Source organism: Anoplopoma fimbria, chromosome 1, assembly GCF_027596085.1.
Source record: "Anoplopoma fimbria isolate UVic2021 breed Golden Eagle Sablefish chromosome 1, Afim_UVic_2022, whole genome shotgun sequence".
Classification (NCBI taxonomy): domain Eukaryota; kingdom Metazoa; phylum Chordata; class Actinopteri; order Perciformes; family Anoplopomatidae; genus Anoplopoma; species Anoplopoma fimbria.
The window spans coordinates 2,884,244-2,900,192 of record NC_072449.1 but is presented as its reverse complement, the minus strand read 5'-3'; the positions used below and the strand labels follow the sequence as shown (position 1 = coordinate 2,900,192).

Genomic DNA, 15,949 nt, shown 5'->3' with positions numbered 1-15,949 from the left:
GCCGACGTCACAGGATCCGCCTTCCTCACTGAGCTGATCAATGGAGGAGGGAATAAAAATAAATAAATATAATATAAATATATATATATATAATATGACAGAAGCTCCAGTCTATCCAGCCTGCAGCCTCCCACACCGACCTGTGGAGAACCTCCTTCTTTACAGCATCATCTCACAGCTGTGACAGATGTTCACCTGAGACAGAAGAACAAGGTCTGCTGTTTGAAATATTATATATATATATATATATATATATTGTATATATATTGTAATATATCTGATGCACATGAATGGAAGTCCAGTGAGATGTGCATTAATGAGCTCATCAAAAGGCTGATTTATATAACACACACACACACACACACACACACACACACACACACACACAGGCTGCAGGAAATCTAAAAATAGTGCTTTTTCTTTTTTTTTCTTGTCTTTTTTCTCATGAAGCTCTTCTCATCTCAGAGTTGGCCTTCTGCTGCAAAATAGATGACGTCATGGCGACGTGACGTAAAGCGTGACCTCCTCTGTCACCAAAAACAAACCTTCTGCCTCCACGTGGGCTGAAGGTGCAGCTGCAACCTGTTAAAAAAGCTTTATTTATTTATTTATTTATTTTCATGTTAAACTTAAACAGAAGCAATGAAAAATATATTCTGTTAACTGAAACTATGTTGCCTTTTTATAAAAACTAGCAAAAATAAAATAAAAGTCATCATGAATCTCTTTTAGTTTAGTTTTTTAGCTATAATATATCTATCACATCACAGTTAATCCCCATTGTTTTTCTCATGCAATCTGGTATTGTATGAATAAACAAGAACATTATTTTAAACATGTTAGTAGATTAAATGCTGTTCAGCTCAGGTCTGATTTTAACAACTTCGGTTCGGATGAAATCACAGCTGACAAGGTTTATTTTTATTGTGGAAGAGAAAGAGGACTCAAGTTGATTCCTAATTTAAAAATATTGAAGCATTATGACTATTCCTACACAGTTCTCCAACCATTTATTGTGTATATAGGCTACATGTAGCTACACACTTCAGACAAAGACAAACTAAAGCTACTTTAAAGCGCTCTGAAAAACTTTAACTAAACTACAACTATCAAAAACACCCTGAAAACTAACTAGAACTAAACTAAAACTAGATAAATAAGTCAAAACTATAAGAAAATAAAAACTAATTGAACATTTAAAACAAATATAACCTTGAAAAACACAAAATTTCCTCCCAAAAAACACTTTTAGTTGTTTCACGAGAGATTTCTTTCTTCATTGTTTTGTTTCTTCAGGTTGGACGGCGATGATGTCACATACGTCTGTGAACCAATCACAACTTAGCTAAATCTAAACGTGATGACAGTCAAATGTTATTAGTTCATTTTGCTCATATATATATATAAAAAAAAATATATATATATACATAAAAAATACATAAATATACATATATATATATAAACAAATATATATAAAAAATATACATATAAATAAAATAAAAAATATATATATATATAAATGAATATAGAAGGTAATATATGAAGACATTTATGAAGAAATAATTAAGGTTTGAAACCAAGTTTCATTTACCCACAAATACAATTTTCTCAGGATTTATTTATAAGGTTTGTTGTGATTTGGTTCAAGATGTTTTTTTCATTTTCTAAAAAGAGTGATCCATCTATAAAGTGCTGTGAGTCACAATGATTTCAATAATTTATTTATTTATTTGTGTTTAAATGGTTTAATTAACTGTCGGATTGACCAAAAACATTTTCCAACCTTTGTGTAAAATACCTGGGTATTAAAAAAGTGTCCACCATAAAAAGCAATATTTGATTCTACTTGTCTCATTTAAAATCTCGCCCCAAATAAACCGTTTGTTTTAACCAGATTCTGTAAAAAACATTAAATTCTGAGCTCCTCAATTCAACCATGAAGCCATGATTGATTCATCTGAGACCAACAGTCATGTGACAACAATTCCGTAAAACTTTGACTGAACTGCAGACTGCTGAACACAGAGCAGAGAGGAGAGGTTGTAAAAAATGTGAATAGTTAAATTTATAACACGTGTAGCCTCCTTTTTTTTTTGCCAAAAAGGCAGAAGTTGTTCTTTGACATCATTTTATTTTTTTATTAAGTAAGCCAACAATAGCTACAACATTTAAGTGGATGTGAGAGACTTTTAGGCTTTTTGTCACCTGACAGCCTTCAAACTGTAGACTTTTCTAACTATACCTTCTAGTAAAAACATAACAAAGACAAAAAGAAGTCGTTGAATAACAAGAACTTTTATCTTCACAGCTGGAAAAAAAAGGCATTATGGTAAACTGCATTAAAACATGTCAGCGTCACACTAGTTCTGGTTCATCTTTGGCAAACAAAAGGCCTGTTGGTGTGTGTGGATATGAAACAATACAATCTATAAATATGAAACATTCTCTGCTGTTTATTCAGAGTATAAGTGCTATGATCGTAACAGTATTTCTTCTAAGAAATAGTGCATATCAGTGATTCTTTTCCTCCACTAATAATCTACATTTTATCAAAAAAACATCTCTGGTTATTTGAAGTAGTCGCTCTGATAATGATTCATAAATTATGATGGACAGAGCGGACGACACCAAAACCATCCAGAGTAGAAAAAGTACAGAAGGCCTCAGTTTGGTCTTCTGATAGATAGTGGTGAAGAAGGAAACTATTCAAAGAGAGAGACGAGTCTACAGATTCTACGTGAGAATGTTCCATCATCAAATCTGTCCGGCGTTTCTTTTGTCGTGGTCCTCAGTCTCAGTGTCCCAGCTGCCGGTCGTCGTACGTGCTGTACCTCTTCACGTGGATTCGGCGGACTCGCTCGCGGATCTCGGCCCCCCCGCTGGGCCCCTCCTCCTCCTCGCTGTGGGAGCCGCAGTTGTTGTAGCTGCGACGCGTGGCCTCCAGCAGCAGGTTGTCGGGCGGCGGCATCGTCTCGTAGAGAAAGGTGTTCAGGGTCTCCTCGTAGATGCGAGCCTCGGGGAACTCAACCTGAGGTGGGAAGAGAAGACAACAAATATATTTATTATTACTTACTATTTAAAAACGTGAAACAGCTCATAATTCATCTCTAATATCTATTTATATTAATGTGAAAACATCTCCTTCAAACTACTGGATTTATTCTAGTTTATCACCAACATTTTACAGATTACATGATGACGTTATAACTAACCTTCAACCAATACTCATTTTAACTGAACAGAGCCTGAACTCATCATAATGCAACTGAACTGAACCTCCATTTGTTAGCCGTTAGTGGTGCTACTAACGTTACTAGCTCTCCTCCTGTTAGTGGTGCTACTAACGTTACTAGCTCTCCTCCCGTTAGTGGTGCTACTAACGTTACTAGCTCTCCTCCTGTTAGCGGTGCTACTAACGTTACTAGCTCTCCTCCCGTTAGTGGTGCTACTAACGTTACTAGCTCTCCTCCCGTTAGTGGTGCTGCTAACGTTACTATCTCTCCTCCTGTTGACACAGATTGGTTGTTTACAATGTAACATTATCAGAGATCAGAGGCTAGAAAACCATAAGTGAAGTCCTGATCTCATATTTTTACAGAATATCGGCCGATAAGGTTCCTCAGTAAAACTTTATTCCACACTGTGAAGGTTAAACGACTCGTCCTCACCTTGGTCTGCTTCTTCTCCGTGGCGTAGAAGATGGAGGTGCAGCAGACCTCGGCCAGCTTGCGACCCTGACCGTAGAAGGACCAGCAGCAGATCTCGTCTCCGATCACGTCCTTGATGAAGAGGACGCGGCCGTTGAAGCTCAGAGACAGCCGGTCGAACAGCTCGATGTTCTTCAACAGGTGGTCGTCAGAGTTGCTGTCGAGAAAAGAGGCGAAGACGTTATCGGCAGGAAATAAATCTGTGCTTCACTAGAAATAAATCAATCACCCTGGTAATGATGGCGTTCTTACCTGGTGTAGGAGTATTTGTTATTGCTTCTGTTGTACACCAGCTTCACCACAGGCTGACAGAGGGGGAAACAATGAGTACATATCTGGATTTTAATGCTTAAAAAAATACACATTTCAATGAATATTTCAGTGTATTTACATGTAAAACAAGAACATGTCTTCTTTATCCTTAAATAGCTGCAAAATGCATTATTTTACCTTTATAATTATTAACAACAAAAGCACATGCTGAGACCAATCACAAGAGGAATTTAATTGTTCTGGTTGTTAAGTAGCTCTGGAGCAGGATCTGACTTGGGATGCTGTTAAAAAATGCTAACTCCAGATTCATTCTAATATTTATCATAATTGCAGCAGCGTCTGTATTTACCTTGGTGGAGGACTGGATGAGCTTCTCCTCCTCTTTACTGGAGGTGATCACAGGTATGACACACATGGGCAGCTCTTTATTACCCTGGGAAACACAAACCAGTTCACACTGGGAGTTAGAGCCATCGCGTCTTTGATACTCATAATAATAATAAACTTGACTTATGAAGAACTTTTCAAAACCAAGTTTAGAAAGTGCAGGATAGAAATTTGAGACAAACAATGATAAAAAACTATTCAAAATAGTTGTTATATAACATTGAGCAAAGAAGCAACATAAGAAATGAAAAGGTATTTTAAAAGGGGTAAAAGTCACGTTCAAATTAATCTATCAGATCAGAATCTAACAAACATGAATGATCAGTTTTTGTTGTTTGATGGGCAAATGTTACCAACAAGATGAGAATGACTCAGTTGGGTTGTAAACAAAGCAATTTGCTTGAAAATTCCACCTCTGTATTCTCACTACGCTCGGTGGCTTCTGTATTATGTCGGGATAAAAATGAGCAACCAGAACGGGAACTCTTCAGCTGATTCATAAACTCTCCAGTAGGTTTCTCTCTACATCTTCTTCTCTCAGCATTTCAAACATGAGTCAGTGTTTGTGTGACTGACCTGCAGGGTGTTCTGACAAAGCTCCACCAGGCCCTGGACGTCGTAATACTTCGCCTCGGCGAGCACCTCCTGGACGGCCTGACGACCTTTGGGCAAGGCGACTGTGCCGTCGCGTAGGAAGCACAGGATGTTGCCAAAGTGTTTCCCGCAGCGGTCGATCAGGATCCAACCTGAACGTTGTAGAGTACATGTAAGCCGCTGGGGCACTAAGCTCTGCAGATTTACACTCAAATAAATCTATATTTGGTTGACATGACAGCATCTTTGAAAGGAAATGACCCTCTAATTATGTGAGACAATCTGATGAGTCAACAAGTGACATCTACAATAGCAGTGGAAAAAACATTTGTGATCTTTTTTCCCCCAAAACATGAGTCAGTGTCGACATGTGTTCTGTAAAAGCATATAATCGGTCACGATACTCTGAACAAACAGAACATTAAAATGGAAGTACTGGTATCACAGATGTGAAAGATAACAGCATGACATGGATGTTAGTCACCGTTGAGAGGCAACAGTCAGCTTCGTCTGCAGTTCAGACTTGGGAGGAGGAGATGGATGATTTTATTATGGATTTTGATTAAAAACTCAATAAGTTGATTGTGGTGAATTTCCATTACCGGGTTAATTGTAAATTACGTCACAAGTGACTTTAAAAAGCTCCCTAGCTCACAATTATGGAAGACAAGTGGGAAAATAGAGATTATAAAAATACAGTTAATATATAAGAACAGAAAGGCACTATCTTTTATTATTTATACTTTATTTATGCAGGAGGACCCAAATGGATTATGATTAAATTATTTTTTCAGTTTGTTTTTTAACGAAATAAAAAAGGTAAGTCATATCCATGATGCAATAAAATATTGGTTTCTCTACAAGATATAAGCTAAAAGATTTTAGGAATTTGTTTTAATATATTAATGATTATGTGGATAATAACTTCCATTTCATTGTTGTTGTGTTTTTATGTTCATATACGTACTTTGTATATATACTTTGTATACACATACATATACTTACACATACATATACATGTTTATGCCTCCCATATCCTACTTTACCGTCCTTGTTTTCTGTTTGTATTTGTCTCTTTCTATGTTTGTACGCTGAGAGTGACGGAAAAAACGAAGTCTATTCCTTGTATGCGTCCGCATACTTGGCAAATAAAGCCGATTCTGATTCTGATATAGTGAATAGCTATTATTTTGGTCGAGATAATTGTGACATGAAATTGTCATATCGCCCCACGCCTCGTTCAGAGCTGGCCTACCTTCTTTATCAGTGAACACCTCCTTCTTCCCGCTGAACATGGCCTTCAGCATGGAGTCCTGCTTGGTCATCACCTGCAGCGTGGTGTAAAACAGACTCCCGCCAACGTTGATGCGGACATACTTGTTGCCCAGGCCCACCGCTCCTCGGTAACTGGCGGTCTTGGTCTTGGGACAGGCCAGAGGGGAGGCCGAGGAGGCGGAGTGTAGGGAGTGGGTGTGGGTTTGACGCTGGGGCAGGCAGCTGTCCCCGGACATGTCCCTCTGGAGGTAGATGACCACCCTGCAGACGGAGGTCCGGAGGTCCCCCGCCGTGGTGACAGCTACTGATGAGGCCGCCACAACCTCGCACTGCTCCAGATCATTCCTGGCATAAACACAAGAGCACAGAAGTGGAGCTTTAAAAGAAATCCTCTGTGGAGCTATAAAGGAATGTCAATGTTGATAAAGACGGGTGAAGCAGGACACACAGTGGCAGAAAGCATGAATCACAATACAGAGAGGAAGCCACGGATCACACTGTTATCTGGTCCTCAGTTCCTTTTCTAATTTAATGGAATGTGACTCGGCAGGAAACCAACAGGGGCAGAGAGAGGGGCACATATCAACGAGTAAAAACAAGACATCTACAACGACAGCTCCCTTATCTTAAACCTGACCAGCTGATATCCAACCTCGTACATATCGTTTGGTAGAGATCCCCTTTAAAGTGCAGCTAGCTCCGTTTAACAGAACACTAGTAAGCGTGACAGCATTATTTTACACATTCAAATCTTAAATGGTTGATTAATCTGAGATAATCTGAGGTACAGCAGTGCTAGCAGATTAGCATTGGGGGTTTTAACTTCAGGTAGTTAATGAACTAGCTTGTGTTAAACTATCCGGTGAATGAGACCTGAAATGGTAGAATAGAGCCAACGTTAAAATGTAGCAGGTTCACTTGCTGTTAACTAGTAACTAGTAAGCTTAGTTAGCTGGAAACTAAGATAAATTAGCTTACTGAGCTGTTAACTATGCTAGTTTAGCTTAATTAGCTGCTAATTATAGTTTAACTTAGTTAGCTTAACTAAGGTTAGCCTAGTTAGCCGGTAACTGAGCTAACTTGACTTAGTTAGCTGTTAATTATAGTTCAAATTAGCTTAGTTAGCTGTTAACTATATGCTTAGCTTAGCTGTTAACTATGTTAGCTTAACTATGTTAGCTTAGCTTAGTTAGCTGTTAACTATGTTAGCTTAGCTTGGTTAGCTGTTAACTATGTTAGCTTAGCTTAGTTAGCTGTTAACTATGTTAGCTTAGCTTAGTTAGCTGTTAACTATGTTAGCTTAGCTTAGTTAGCTGTTAACTATGTTAGCTTAGCTTAGTTAGCTGTTAACTATGTTAGCTTAGCTTAGTTAGCTGTTAACTATGTTAGCTTAGCTTAGTTAGCTGTTAACTATGTTAGCTTAGCTTAGTTAGCTGTTAACTATGTTAGCTTAGCTTTAACTATGCTAGCTAGCTTAAGTTATGTTAACTATGTTAGCTTAGCTTAGCTAGCTGTTAACTACAGTTTAACTAACTATAAACTACCTGAAGCTACAGGAGAAGCATGCTAAGTGTTAGCATTAGCTATGCTAAGTGTTATGCTAAGTGTTAGCATTAAGCTACAGACCGGCTCTACTTGGTTCTGGTTCCTCTGCAGACACAGTATCGATCACCAGCGACCCGCTGATCGATACGTAGTCACGCGTGACGTCACCGCTCTGACGTGGGCGTGTCATGCTAATGCTAGCTGCGTTAGCTCGGCGGACACGTAACGAGGGTCCGTTTACGACCTTTGAGACGGTGACTCACCGACCTCACGGCGCTGTCAGGTAACTGGACGTCTTCTGCTGCCGTCGAACTCTCCGTTAACACCGGGACACGAAGGAATCCACCGAAGAACCGATGATTCAGACGTAACAACAACAAAAGTAAAGTTAAACTCTGTCCTCCTCCTTCTTCTTCTGCGGAACGCTTTACGGCAGGATGTGGCGCTGCGACACGTGACGCTGCCATCTAGCGGGAATGATGTGAACTGCAAGTTATATTCATGTTTAATTTGTAATGTTTAATTTAATTTTTTAATATGTGAACTGCAAGTTATTTTCATATTTAATTTGTAATGTTTAATTATTTTTTTTTTTCATTTTATCAATTTTTTTATGTTTTTAATTAAGAAAACCAATTTTATCTTTAGTTTATTTTTTATTTTAAAATAATCTGATTTAGATTTGTATCCCACAATGCAATGCGTTTCCTGTGTGAAACTCACCTTTTTTAAATTAATTTTAATTAAATTTAAAATTATAATAGATGTTTGAAAATAAAATTGAAGACATAAATGCTCGAATATTAAACAATAATATAAATATATCGGTTACATTTTACACAGTTATACTTTTTTACGTAACGGCAAAGAATCACATTTCCGTTCTGTCTTTCAAAATAAAACCACCACTATTAAAACCGAGAAGACTTATGACAGCTACGTCCGTCGTGGTGTGGGCGTAGCAACACAACACATTCACCAACCCGTCTGCTTTTGTTCTGAGTATTAAAAAATAACCAATAAGCATCGCACATGGTGATAATAATCACAGCAGATTGTTTTATTCTGAAAAGCCCAAACGTGTGCTACCGCGCATACGCAGTGCGCATCAGCTGCATTTGGTTACCTAGGCAGCGGGAGGAAAAGGGGGCGGAGCTTAGGCTGAGCCAGCTCTGCCACATAGAGCAGCTAACCCACGTTTACAGCTCCAAACAGGTAAACAAAGACGGGTTCTGAGCCGCACCGGGCTGGGGACGGGTTTATCTCATGTCACATACCAGGAGGAGAGAATTAGCCCCAAAGAGGACCACTGTGTCTCTTTATCCAGTTAGCTTTTAGCGAGCTAGCTGGGCTACATGTAGCATTAGCTAGCTAGCTATGCTAATCTAACCTGCAGGAGGTGTTGGGTTTCTGCACAGAGAGGGATTTAAACATGGAAGAAAACAGCTAAAAGTATGTGCATGTGTTTAGCTGTTCTCTCCTTCATCTGAGGAATGTTTTTAATTAAAGTTTGCATGCTTATGGGATGTCTCACTGAAGGTCAAAGGTCACAGGTGTGGTGGTTATGTGGAGATGGATGATGTCACTCATCTCATGTGTCTTGAGTGTTTTCTTCATGCTTTCAGCTTCACAAAGTCCTCTCTACAGATGCATGATGTTATGCATGAAGGATCCTGCAGCTGTGGAATGAGAATAACCAGTTATTAGTGGAACAGACTGGGTTTCTACATTACATTACATTACATTACAGTCATTTAGCAGACGCTTTCATCCAAAGCGACTTACAGGAAGTGTATTCAACATAGGTATTCAAGAGAACTACTAGTCACCAGAAGTCATAAGTGCATCTCCTTTCTTAAACAAGCATCTAAGAGCATAAACCAGAGCAAAAGTACAGAAACAGACTAATACGAATACAATAAGTGCTACAAACTACTACGAATAGGATAAGTGCAGTAAACGAATACGAATGCAATAAGTGCTACGAGGAAGGCTCAGGGTAGTACTTTTAGAACACGTTGTAATCACCAACTGGAAACAAAATTCTAAATCATATGGTAGTCTATTTGGGGGGGAAGTGGTTTTAAGAGTTTTCTCCCCTGTAATACAACTCTGTGGTACATGGACTGAATGGAAGCTTGAACCATTTAATTATTCCTCTGTTGGAGACTGAAGTATTTCAAATGTTGTGTCTGAATCCGTTAAAGTAGCTATCATTGAAGGAAAACAATAAATCAACAAGTGTCTCCAAAATGTTGCAATACGGGGCTTCTCACGGGATAACATACAAGTCAAATCTGTACTTTGATTGTTGTCTCTCTCTGTTGTCGTGCTCTTTCATCCCTCCTCCTCTCTGTCTCCTCTCCTTCAGGCCTCGTGGCCATGGCTAAAGACCCGTTAGCCGAGGCAGGCTTTTATTTTGACGAGCTCAACAAGCTGCGTGTCCTGGAGCCCGATGTCAGCCAGAAGACCTCCGAGCTCAAGGAAGAGTGTAAAGAGTTTGTGGACAGTAAGCACTGAATGTTCTGTCCGTTGTTCATGAAGCTGTGTCGGCTCTCTCCTTCTCCATCATCAGCAGGACGAACAAACAAACGTGGGTTGTGTTTTTCAGAAATTGGCCAGTTCCAGAAGATAGTGGGAGGTCTGATCGAACTGGTGGACGAGTTGGCGAAAGAAGCGGAGACGGAAAAGATGAAGGTAGGGTTTGAGTTTAAAGCTGCTTTTCCTTTTCTGTTGCAGACGACGTTGTGGTCCTCATAACTCTCCCTGAACCCACTTAAAGAGCAACCTTCTTATTAATAATCATCCCTTTTGTTTTTCTCTTTCAGGCCATCGGAGCCAGAAACCTGCTGAAGTCGGTGGCGAAGCAGAGAGAAGCTCAACAGCAGCAGCTTCAGGCTCTCATCGCCGAGAAGAAGATGCAGCTCGAGAGGTAAAAACTCCGCTCGCAAACAGGGTTCATGATGTTTGGGGTCATGTGATGAGGACTCAGAGGGACGTCAGACAGAAAAACACGTTTGGGGAACAGACGGACGTCCCAGGTTTCACACTTTACCTGCTTTCAGTTCTGACTTTTGAAGGCCGATGCCAAACTTATTTCCAATTCAATATGATACCGATACTTTAAAAGGAAAAATGTAACGTAATGTACAAAATAATGGCCTTAAAAAAACCTTAAGGCAATAACATGACAAATGCCGCCCATTAGTAACACATTTATTACACAAAAGTGTAAAAAAACAGTCCAGTATTTAACAGAAATACTGTAGTTTGATGCATCATTACACCGGAAACTTCCAGCACTTCCACTTTTTACTTCCGTCATTTCAAAGTGGAAGTAGAAGAGTTGTAGAACATATAACAATAAATGTAAGTAGGAAATATATTATTACATTTTTTAGCATTATGCAGAAGCTCAGTGGACCAGAGTGTGTCATGTGCTGTAGTCTGTTTGACAAAACCACTAGTCTGTTGTGGCTTCAATGTCACAAAAACTGTTAATTAAATAACAATTGACATCTTATTAACGTGGGTAAATGTTTAAACAATAAGTTAAATTATAGTTCAAAGTTATATTTTATGCATTAATAGGGTAACAGTTATTTTCGCGTTTCCTCCCTTCAGATACCGCATCGAGTATGAATCCTTGTCCAAAGTGGAGTCTGAGCAGAACGAGTTCATCGACCAGTTCATCCTTCAGAAGTGACGACGTGTACGCCTGCGTTCCCACAGTGCCTGACCCGTTTCCTCCGGCGACGTCGGAGGACGAGTCTGCTGCAAAACGTTTTACCCAAACGATCCCAAAACTAAAAACCTAAAAACTACAACTCCTCGTTCCAGCTCATTTCCAACATGTGTGTGATTAACGGCGTTTCAGCCTCACACATCCTGTCTCAACACCAGAGACCATGGAGCTCTTTATACAAAGGAATATTATTTATACTATTTATACTGAAGAATGACTCTGTATATCTAGTTTTACTACTTTTTCTATCAATTTAAATACTGCATGTGCATGCACTCTGTAAATATATTTAGCTTTTTAAAAAGATAGAAGTTGATCAACTATGATATTCTTTTTGCTTTTATTTCATTCTTCATTTCATTCTTCTTATTTTCATTCTTCTGGTTCAACCAGTCAGTGGGCCCAAAGGAACACGCTGTCCTCTTTTCTTTCTGTGAGTCATTGTTCATGTTTTCATTTAAATAACCAATGGTAATACTTGAATAAATACTGTATAATATTGCACAACAAAACGAGTCAGCAGTTTTTCTGTCAAGGTGTTTTTGAGGAACTTTAAACTCTGAGCGGTTCTGTTTTGTTTTGATGAATTACTTTATCTGCAGAGTTGAGTTTAACTAAACCAGCCTTTATGGTCCACAGTTTAAAGACAAACATTTTAGAACCTTTTCTTTTTAAGTTTGGGGATCTCAGACCCAGGACGTAATGCTGGAGCCGCTAGAGGGAAGGGGGGCAGGGGAGAACCAGGACTGAGAGGAGCAGTCTGTCAGACCCTGCTGCAGTAAAATGAGGTTTTCTAAAGGGAGTCTGGTGCTCAGAAACACTACCACTTTAGTCCACAGGGGGCGCCAGAATCAACACAAAATGAAAGTTCTCTGTAAGCTATAATTATAATTATTGAGAATTAATTTATTGAGAAAGAAAATACAGTTTACATTCATGTCATTTAAATCTAAGAACAGTATTTACACTTTTTTATAGACAACAACAACTCAGTTCACTTTAGTCCTCACTAAGCAGCCCTAACAGTCCATCACATGTTTCTTCACCACAATGAGAACAAATAACAGACACGTCACATCCACCAACACAGGAGTTTATGACTTCTTCTTGGTATACTGCAAAGCAAAAAGAGAATTATTAAGAACTGCAGTGTGTTTCTATTCACACGTCAACGTGAAATAATAATAAAAAGGTTTCATTCTTACTTTATCAAGAATCCAGTCTGCGTCTGTGACGGCTCTTTGGATTATCATCTGTATCCTCTCTGGGTCGTCTTCATCGGAGTGACTGGTGTAACCCTGGAAACCAAGAGGAGCGGGATGATGAGGACAGTGTCTCTGTTATAGGCTGTGAAAACCTCACCTAACAGGTTTAATGTGACAAATGACGGGTTTATGATTTATTGTTCCATGTTGTTATGAAGGTCATGAATGTATTAACAATATCTAGAACCTAGAAGTGGTTGTTTGTCTCTGCCAGCCAGTCAAGCTGCAGTTTAAATCTATGTTTGTCCAAAATTCCATCACTTTATCAAGCTATAGCTACAAAGTGGCTTAAACTAGAAATACCTACAGAGAATTAAAGTTTTTAGAAAGATGGCAAAGTTGGATTGTGTTCTTTACATCTGCACGACCATCATTTGTTTTAGGTAAAAGACTGTCTTCATCCTATCTTGTTTCTTTAATCTTTTTTTTTAATGAAACTAGACAACCTCATGAATCCTTTGGAACCAGTGTCATGCTAGATTGTCAGGAAGTTTGTCTCCAAACTAAGTCTGTATTTGGCTAGGGTCATATTCACAGGGTCCCTTGACCTCTGACCTCAACATATTTGAATGAAAAATGTTTCTATCAGAGTCTGTACTTTACAGACATGCACACTTTATGATAATCACATGCAGTTATCAGCTAATATTAAGTATAAATATGTTATTTGCTCATATTCTACATTTGTGTATTTGAATATTTCTGCACACTGGGCTCCCTAAACAGCCATGGTATTGCATCAATTGGGTTTGACTGGAAAACTGAGACTCTTGTGGAGCTCAGTTGTCTTAATGTGTGACGACGTTTGTCCTCATAGAAGCCATTTCACTGCTGAGAGGCCTTTTTAAAACACTTGACGTCACTGTTTAAAACGAGCTGTTGTGACCTCTAGAATAATATCAGCCTCATGAAACTTTACAACCACAAATAAGAGACTGAGGGCATTTAAAGGATGTCTGGAATAAAAGGTAATAAAGGGGTTTCTGAGCATTTTCCAAAACAGAAGTGCTCACCATCCAATCGTCAGAAAATGCAATTCTTGCAGAAATCTACAAATGTCAAAAGTTTTAGAAACCAAAACACAGCTTGACTTTTTTAATGTTGTTCCTTTAAGGTCTTGGTGTATTTTTGATTATCTTTATTTTAATAAATGTATCACCAAATCTGTGTAACAAATAGTATCATCCCTCAAAATGCTGCAACAATTAATGAGACTTAAGTGACCACCAGGATGGCTATCACATATATACTTCCATCTTAATGTTTACAATTGATTAAAATGAATTCATGAATTATTTTTATTTCAGATTTATGACTAGAATGACTTGACACACACTGCTGAGCTGCATCTCAGAAACAAGTCACTACAGCAGCTCAGTCGTGTGTTTCAAGGTTTGTAAATGAGTGTTTTTTAAGCACAGTTCTACATAATCAGTTACAACGTCGGAGATCATTTGTTAAAACGTTCAGTTAGTCAGTTCGTCGGTGCAGAGGATGACCTCACCTGTCTTATGGCGTGTCGATAATGCTTCTGCATCGCTGCGTTGGGTAACTGTCTGCAACACCTGAGGAGATGTCGATAGAGCTGCAACGGGCTCAACTCAGCTCCGACTAGAGGCAGCATCTCCTCCTCCGGTTTACCTGCTGTTCATGTAAAACACAAAGGAAGTGCCTGTTAGTGACATTATTAAAAATAGTAAAAAAAGAACACATTCCCTCACACATCATGGCTGTTATATTCAATTCAAATCATTGTGGTTTTATTGATATCACAGTAAAAAAACAATGTTGCCAAAGCATCAAAATACAAAGCTACACAATATACTATGAATATTAACACAACATTACAACTGTTATATAATATGATAAGATAAGGTAGAACTTTAATAATCCGGAACAAAATTGTTAGAGAAGAATAGAAAAAAACAATAGAATAAAAATATAAAACATATATGAACAATAGGATAACAATTATTAAGTGTAAAAGAAAAAAATATATAAAACACCATTTCAAAATAGAATATAATAGCAATAAAAGTAAGTTAAATAAATTATGTAAAACAATTCAACTAAAATAGAAAAAGTAAAATACAACAACAAAGATTAAATCCAAGAGTAAAAATATAAAGTGTAAAGCAGTGATACTAACACCAGTGCCTAATGGAAACTAATAGAAAAGGTAATAATACTGAGAGAGATATTTACAATAATATTGAAAAAGTAGTAGACAACACTAGATAAGAGTAAGGTAAACAGAGTAAAAAAAATCCAAATTAAATAGAAAAAGTAAAATACAACAAAATAAATACAAGAGTATATAAATAAAGTGTACAAAACTAGAAAAGTAATAATGAGCATGAAATTGAAAGAGATATTGTCAATGATATTAAATAAGTAGTATCATTTCATATTGCAAATAGAATAATAAAAAATATTGCACATGAAAATGAAATGTTATATTGCACATGATGTGGTTATTATTGTTGTTTAGTGTCTGTAATAATAATAATATTACATATATATATATACACAAAATCAAAATGGCATCTCAACAAACATGTGCATGTTCTTAAATCCTATAATCCCTTCTTCATCCTCATGTGAGCTAAACTGTCACTAACTCACTAACAATAGCTTCTTACTGTGTCTGTAGAGAGAGCTGTCTGCAGGAACCTTTAACAACAAAACCTCATGTTATGAAAGCAAAACTGCTCTTCTTCGTCGGTTCAATTAACGGTAGACTAGAGGCGGAAACAGCGAGGTGCTGCCCTCCACAGTTCATTTGTAGACCTCCATTGTGCAAAATATATTAATTATATAAAATCCAGAATGATGGAAAAATCTGAAATAGTTGTTTCTAAAATTAGGAACATTTATATTTAAATTCCATCATTTTATTTCTGTGATATATTTGTTTTTGTAGGATGATGAAGGGAAGACCGGCCCCTCTCTGCCTCTGATTGGCTTACAGGACCAATCTGACGACGAGCACTAGCCAATCAGAGGCAGAGGAGGGCGGGTCATTCCTTCGCCAACCAATGAAAATAAGCTGTGGTCTTCTTCGTGTGTTTTTGTTGCGGTTCCAGGTTACATTGAAACACTTTCGCCCTCCTCTGCCTGTGCTGATTACTTTTCATAAATTGTTCAATTTAATACTA

At 38.0% G+C, this 15,949-nt stretch overlaps 3 protein-coding genes across 6 annotated transcripts; 1 reads left to right on the top strand and 2 right to left on the bottom strand.

Annotated features, from left to right (window-relative positions):
* Positions 1–1,760: 1,760 nt before the first annotated feature.
* tnfaip1 (tumor necrosis factor, alpha-induced protein 1 (endothelial)) lies at positions 1,761–8,249 on the bottom strand. Of its 3 annotated transcripts, none has more exons than XM_054610044.1 (7): positions 8,049–8,249; positions 6,217–6,581; positions 4,944–5,113; positions 4,330–4,413; positions 3,960–4,012; positions 3,669–3,864; positions 1,761–3,028 (listed from the first exon to the last, which is right to left on the bottom strand). In XM_054610044.1, exons 1-7 carry the CDS (start codon positions 8,246–8,248, stop codon positions 2,795–2,797), a joined length of 1,302 nt encoding a protein of 433 aa, XP_054466019.1. In that variant the 5' UTR covers position 8,249; the 3' UTR covers positions 1,761–2,794. The 3 variants fall into 3 exon arrangements, with proteins under 3 accessions (XP_054466019.1, XP_054466037.1, XP_054466044.1); XM_054610062.1 differs by having other exon boundaries at positions 1,762–3,028; positions 8,045–8,136; XM_054610069.1 differs by lacking the exon at positions 8,049–8,249 and adding an exon at positions 7,863–7,951 and having other exon boundaries at positions 1,762–3,028.
* Positions 8,072–12,026, top strand: ift20 (intraflagellar transport 20 homolog (Chlamydomonas)). Of its 2 annotated transcripts, none has more exons than XM_054610172.1 (5): positions 8,072–8,163; positions 10,153–10,290; positions 10,393–10,478; positions 10,610–10,713; positions 11,406–12,026. In XM_054610172.1, exons 2-5 carry the CDS (start codon positions 10,164–10,166, stop codon positions 11,485–11,487), a joined length of 399 nt encoding a protein of 132 aa, XP_054466147.1. In that variant the 5' UTR covers positions 8,072–8,163; positions 10,153–10,163; the 3' UTR covers positions 11,488–12,026. The 2 variants fall into 2 exon arrangements, with proteins under 2 accessions (XP_054466147.1, XP_054466230.1); XM_054610255.1 differs by lacking the exon at positions 8,072–8,163 and adding an exon at positions 8,646–8,996.
* A 434-nt stretch (positions 12,027–12,460) lies between these two features.
* On the bottom strand, positions 12,461–15,527 carry lyrm9 (LYR motif containing 9). The gene is made up of 4 exons (XM_054610382.1): positions 15,434–15,527; positions 14,296–14,435; positions 12,732–12,824; positions 12,461–12,641 (listed from the first exon to the last, which is right to left on the bottom strand). Exons 2-4 carry the CDS (start codon positions 14,413–14,415, stop codon positions 12,621–12,623), a joined length of 234 nt encoding a protein of 77 aa, XP_054466357.1. The 5' UTR covers positions 14,416–14,435; positions 15,434–15,527; the 3' UTR covers positions 12,461–12,620.
* Positions 15,528–15,949: the final 422 nt, after the last annotated feature.

Excerpts from the sequence above, each read along its gene's own strand:
- tnfaip1 (XM_054610044.1), bottom strand. The coding sequence starts at position 8,248 with ATGGCAGCGTCACGTGTCGCAGCGCCACATCCTGCCGTAAAGCGTTCC. Across the intron at positions 4,414-4,943 it reads TTTGTCAGAACACCCTGCAG|GGTAATAAAGAGCTGCCCAT; the intron begins GTCAGTCACACA and ends TGTGTTTCCCAG. Across the intron at positions 3,029-3,668 it reads CGGAGAAGAAGCAGACCAAG|GTTGAGTTCCCCGAGGCTCG; the intron begins GTGAGGACGAGT and ends TTCCCACCTCAG.
- lyrm9 (XM_054610382.1), bottom strand. The coding sequence starts at position 14,415 with ATGCTGCCTCTAGTCGGAGCTGAGTTGAGCCCGTTGCAGCTCTATCGA. Across the intron at positions 12,825-14,295 it reads ATCGACACGCCATAAGACAG|GGTTACACCAGTCACTCCGA; the intron begins GTGAGGTCATCC and ends CTTGGTTTCCAG. Across the intron at positions 12,642-12,731 it reads CAGACTGGATTCTTGATAAA|TATACCAAGAAGAAGTCATA; the intron begins GTAAGAATGAAA and ends TTTGCTTTGCAG.
- ift20 (XM_054610172.1), top strand. The coding sequence starts at position 10,164 with ATGGCTAAAGACCCGTTAGCCGAGGCAGGCTTTTATTTTGACGAGCTC. Across the intron at positions 10,291-10,392 it reads GTGTAAAGAGTTTGTGGACA|AAATTGGCCAGTTCCAGAAG; the intron begins GTAAGCACTGAA and ends TGTGTTTTTCAG. Across the intron at positions 10,714-11,405 it reads AAGAAGATGCAGCTCGAGAG|ATACCGCATCGAGTATGAAT; the intron begins GTAAAAACTCCG and ends TCCTCCCTTCAG.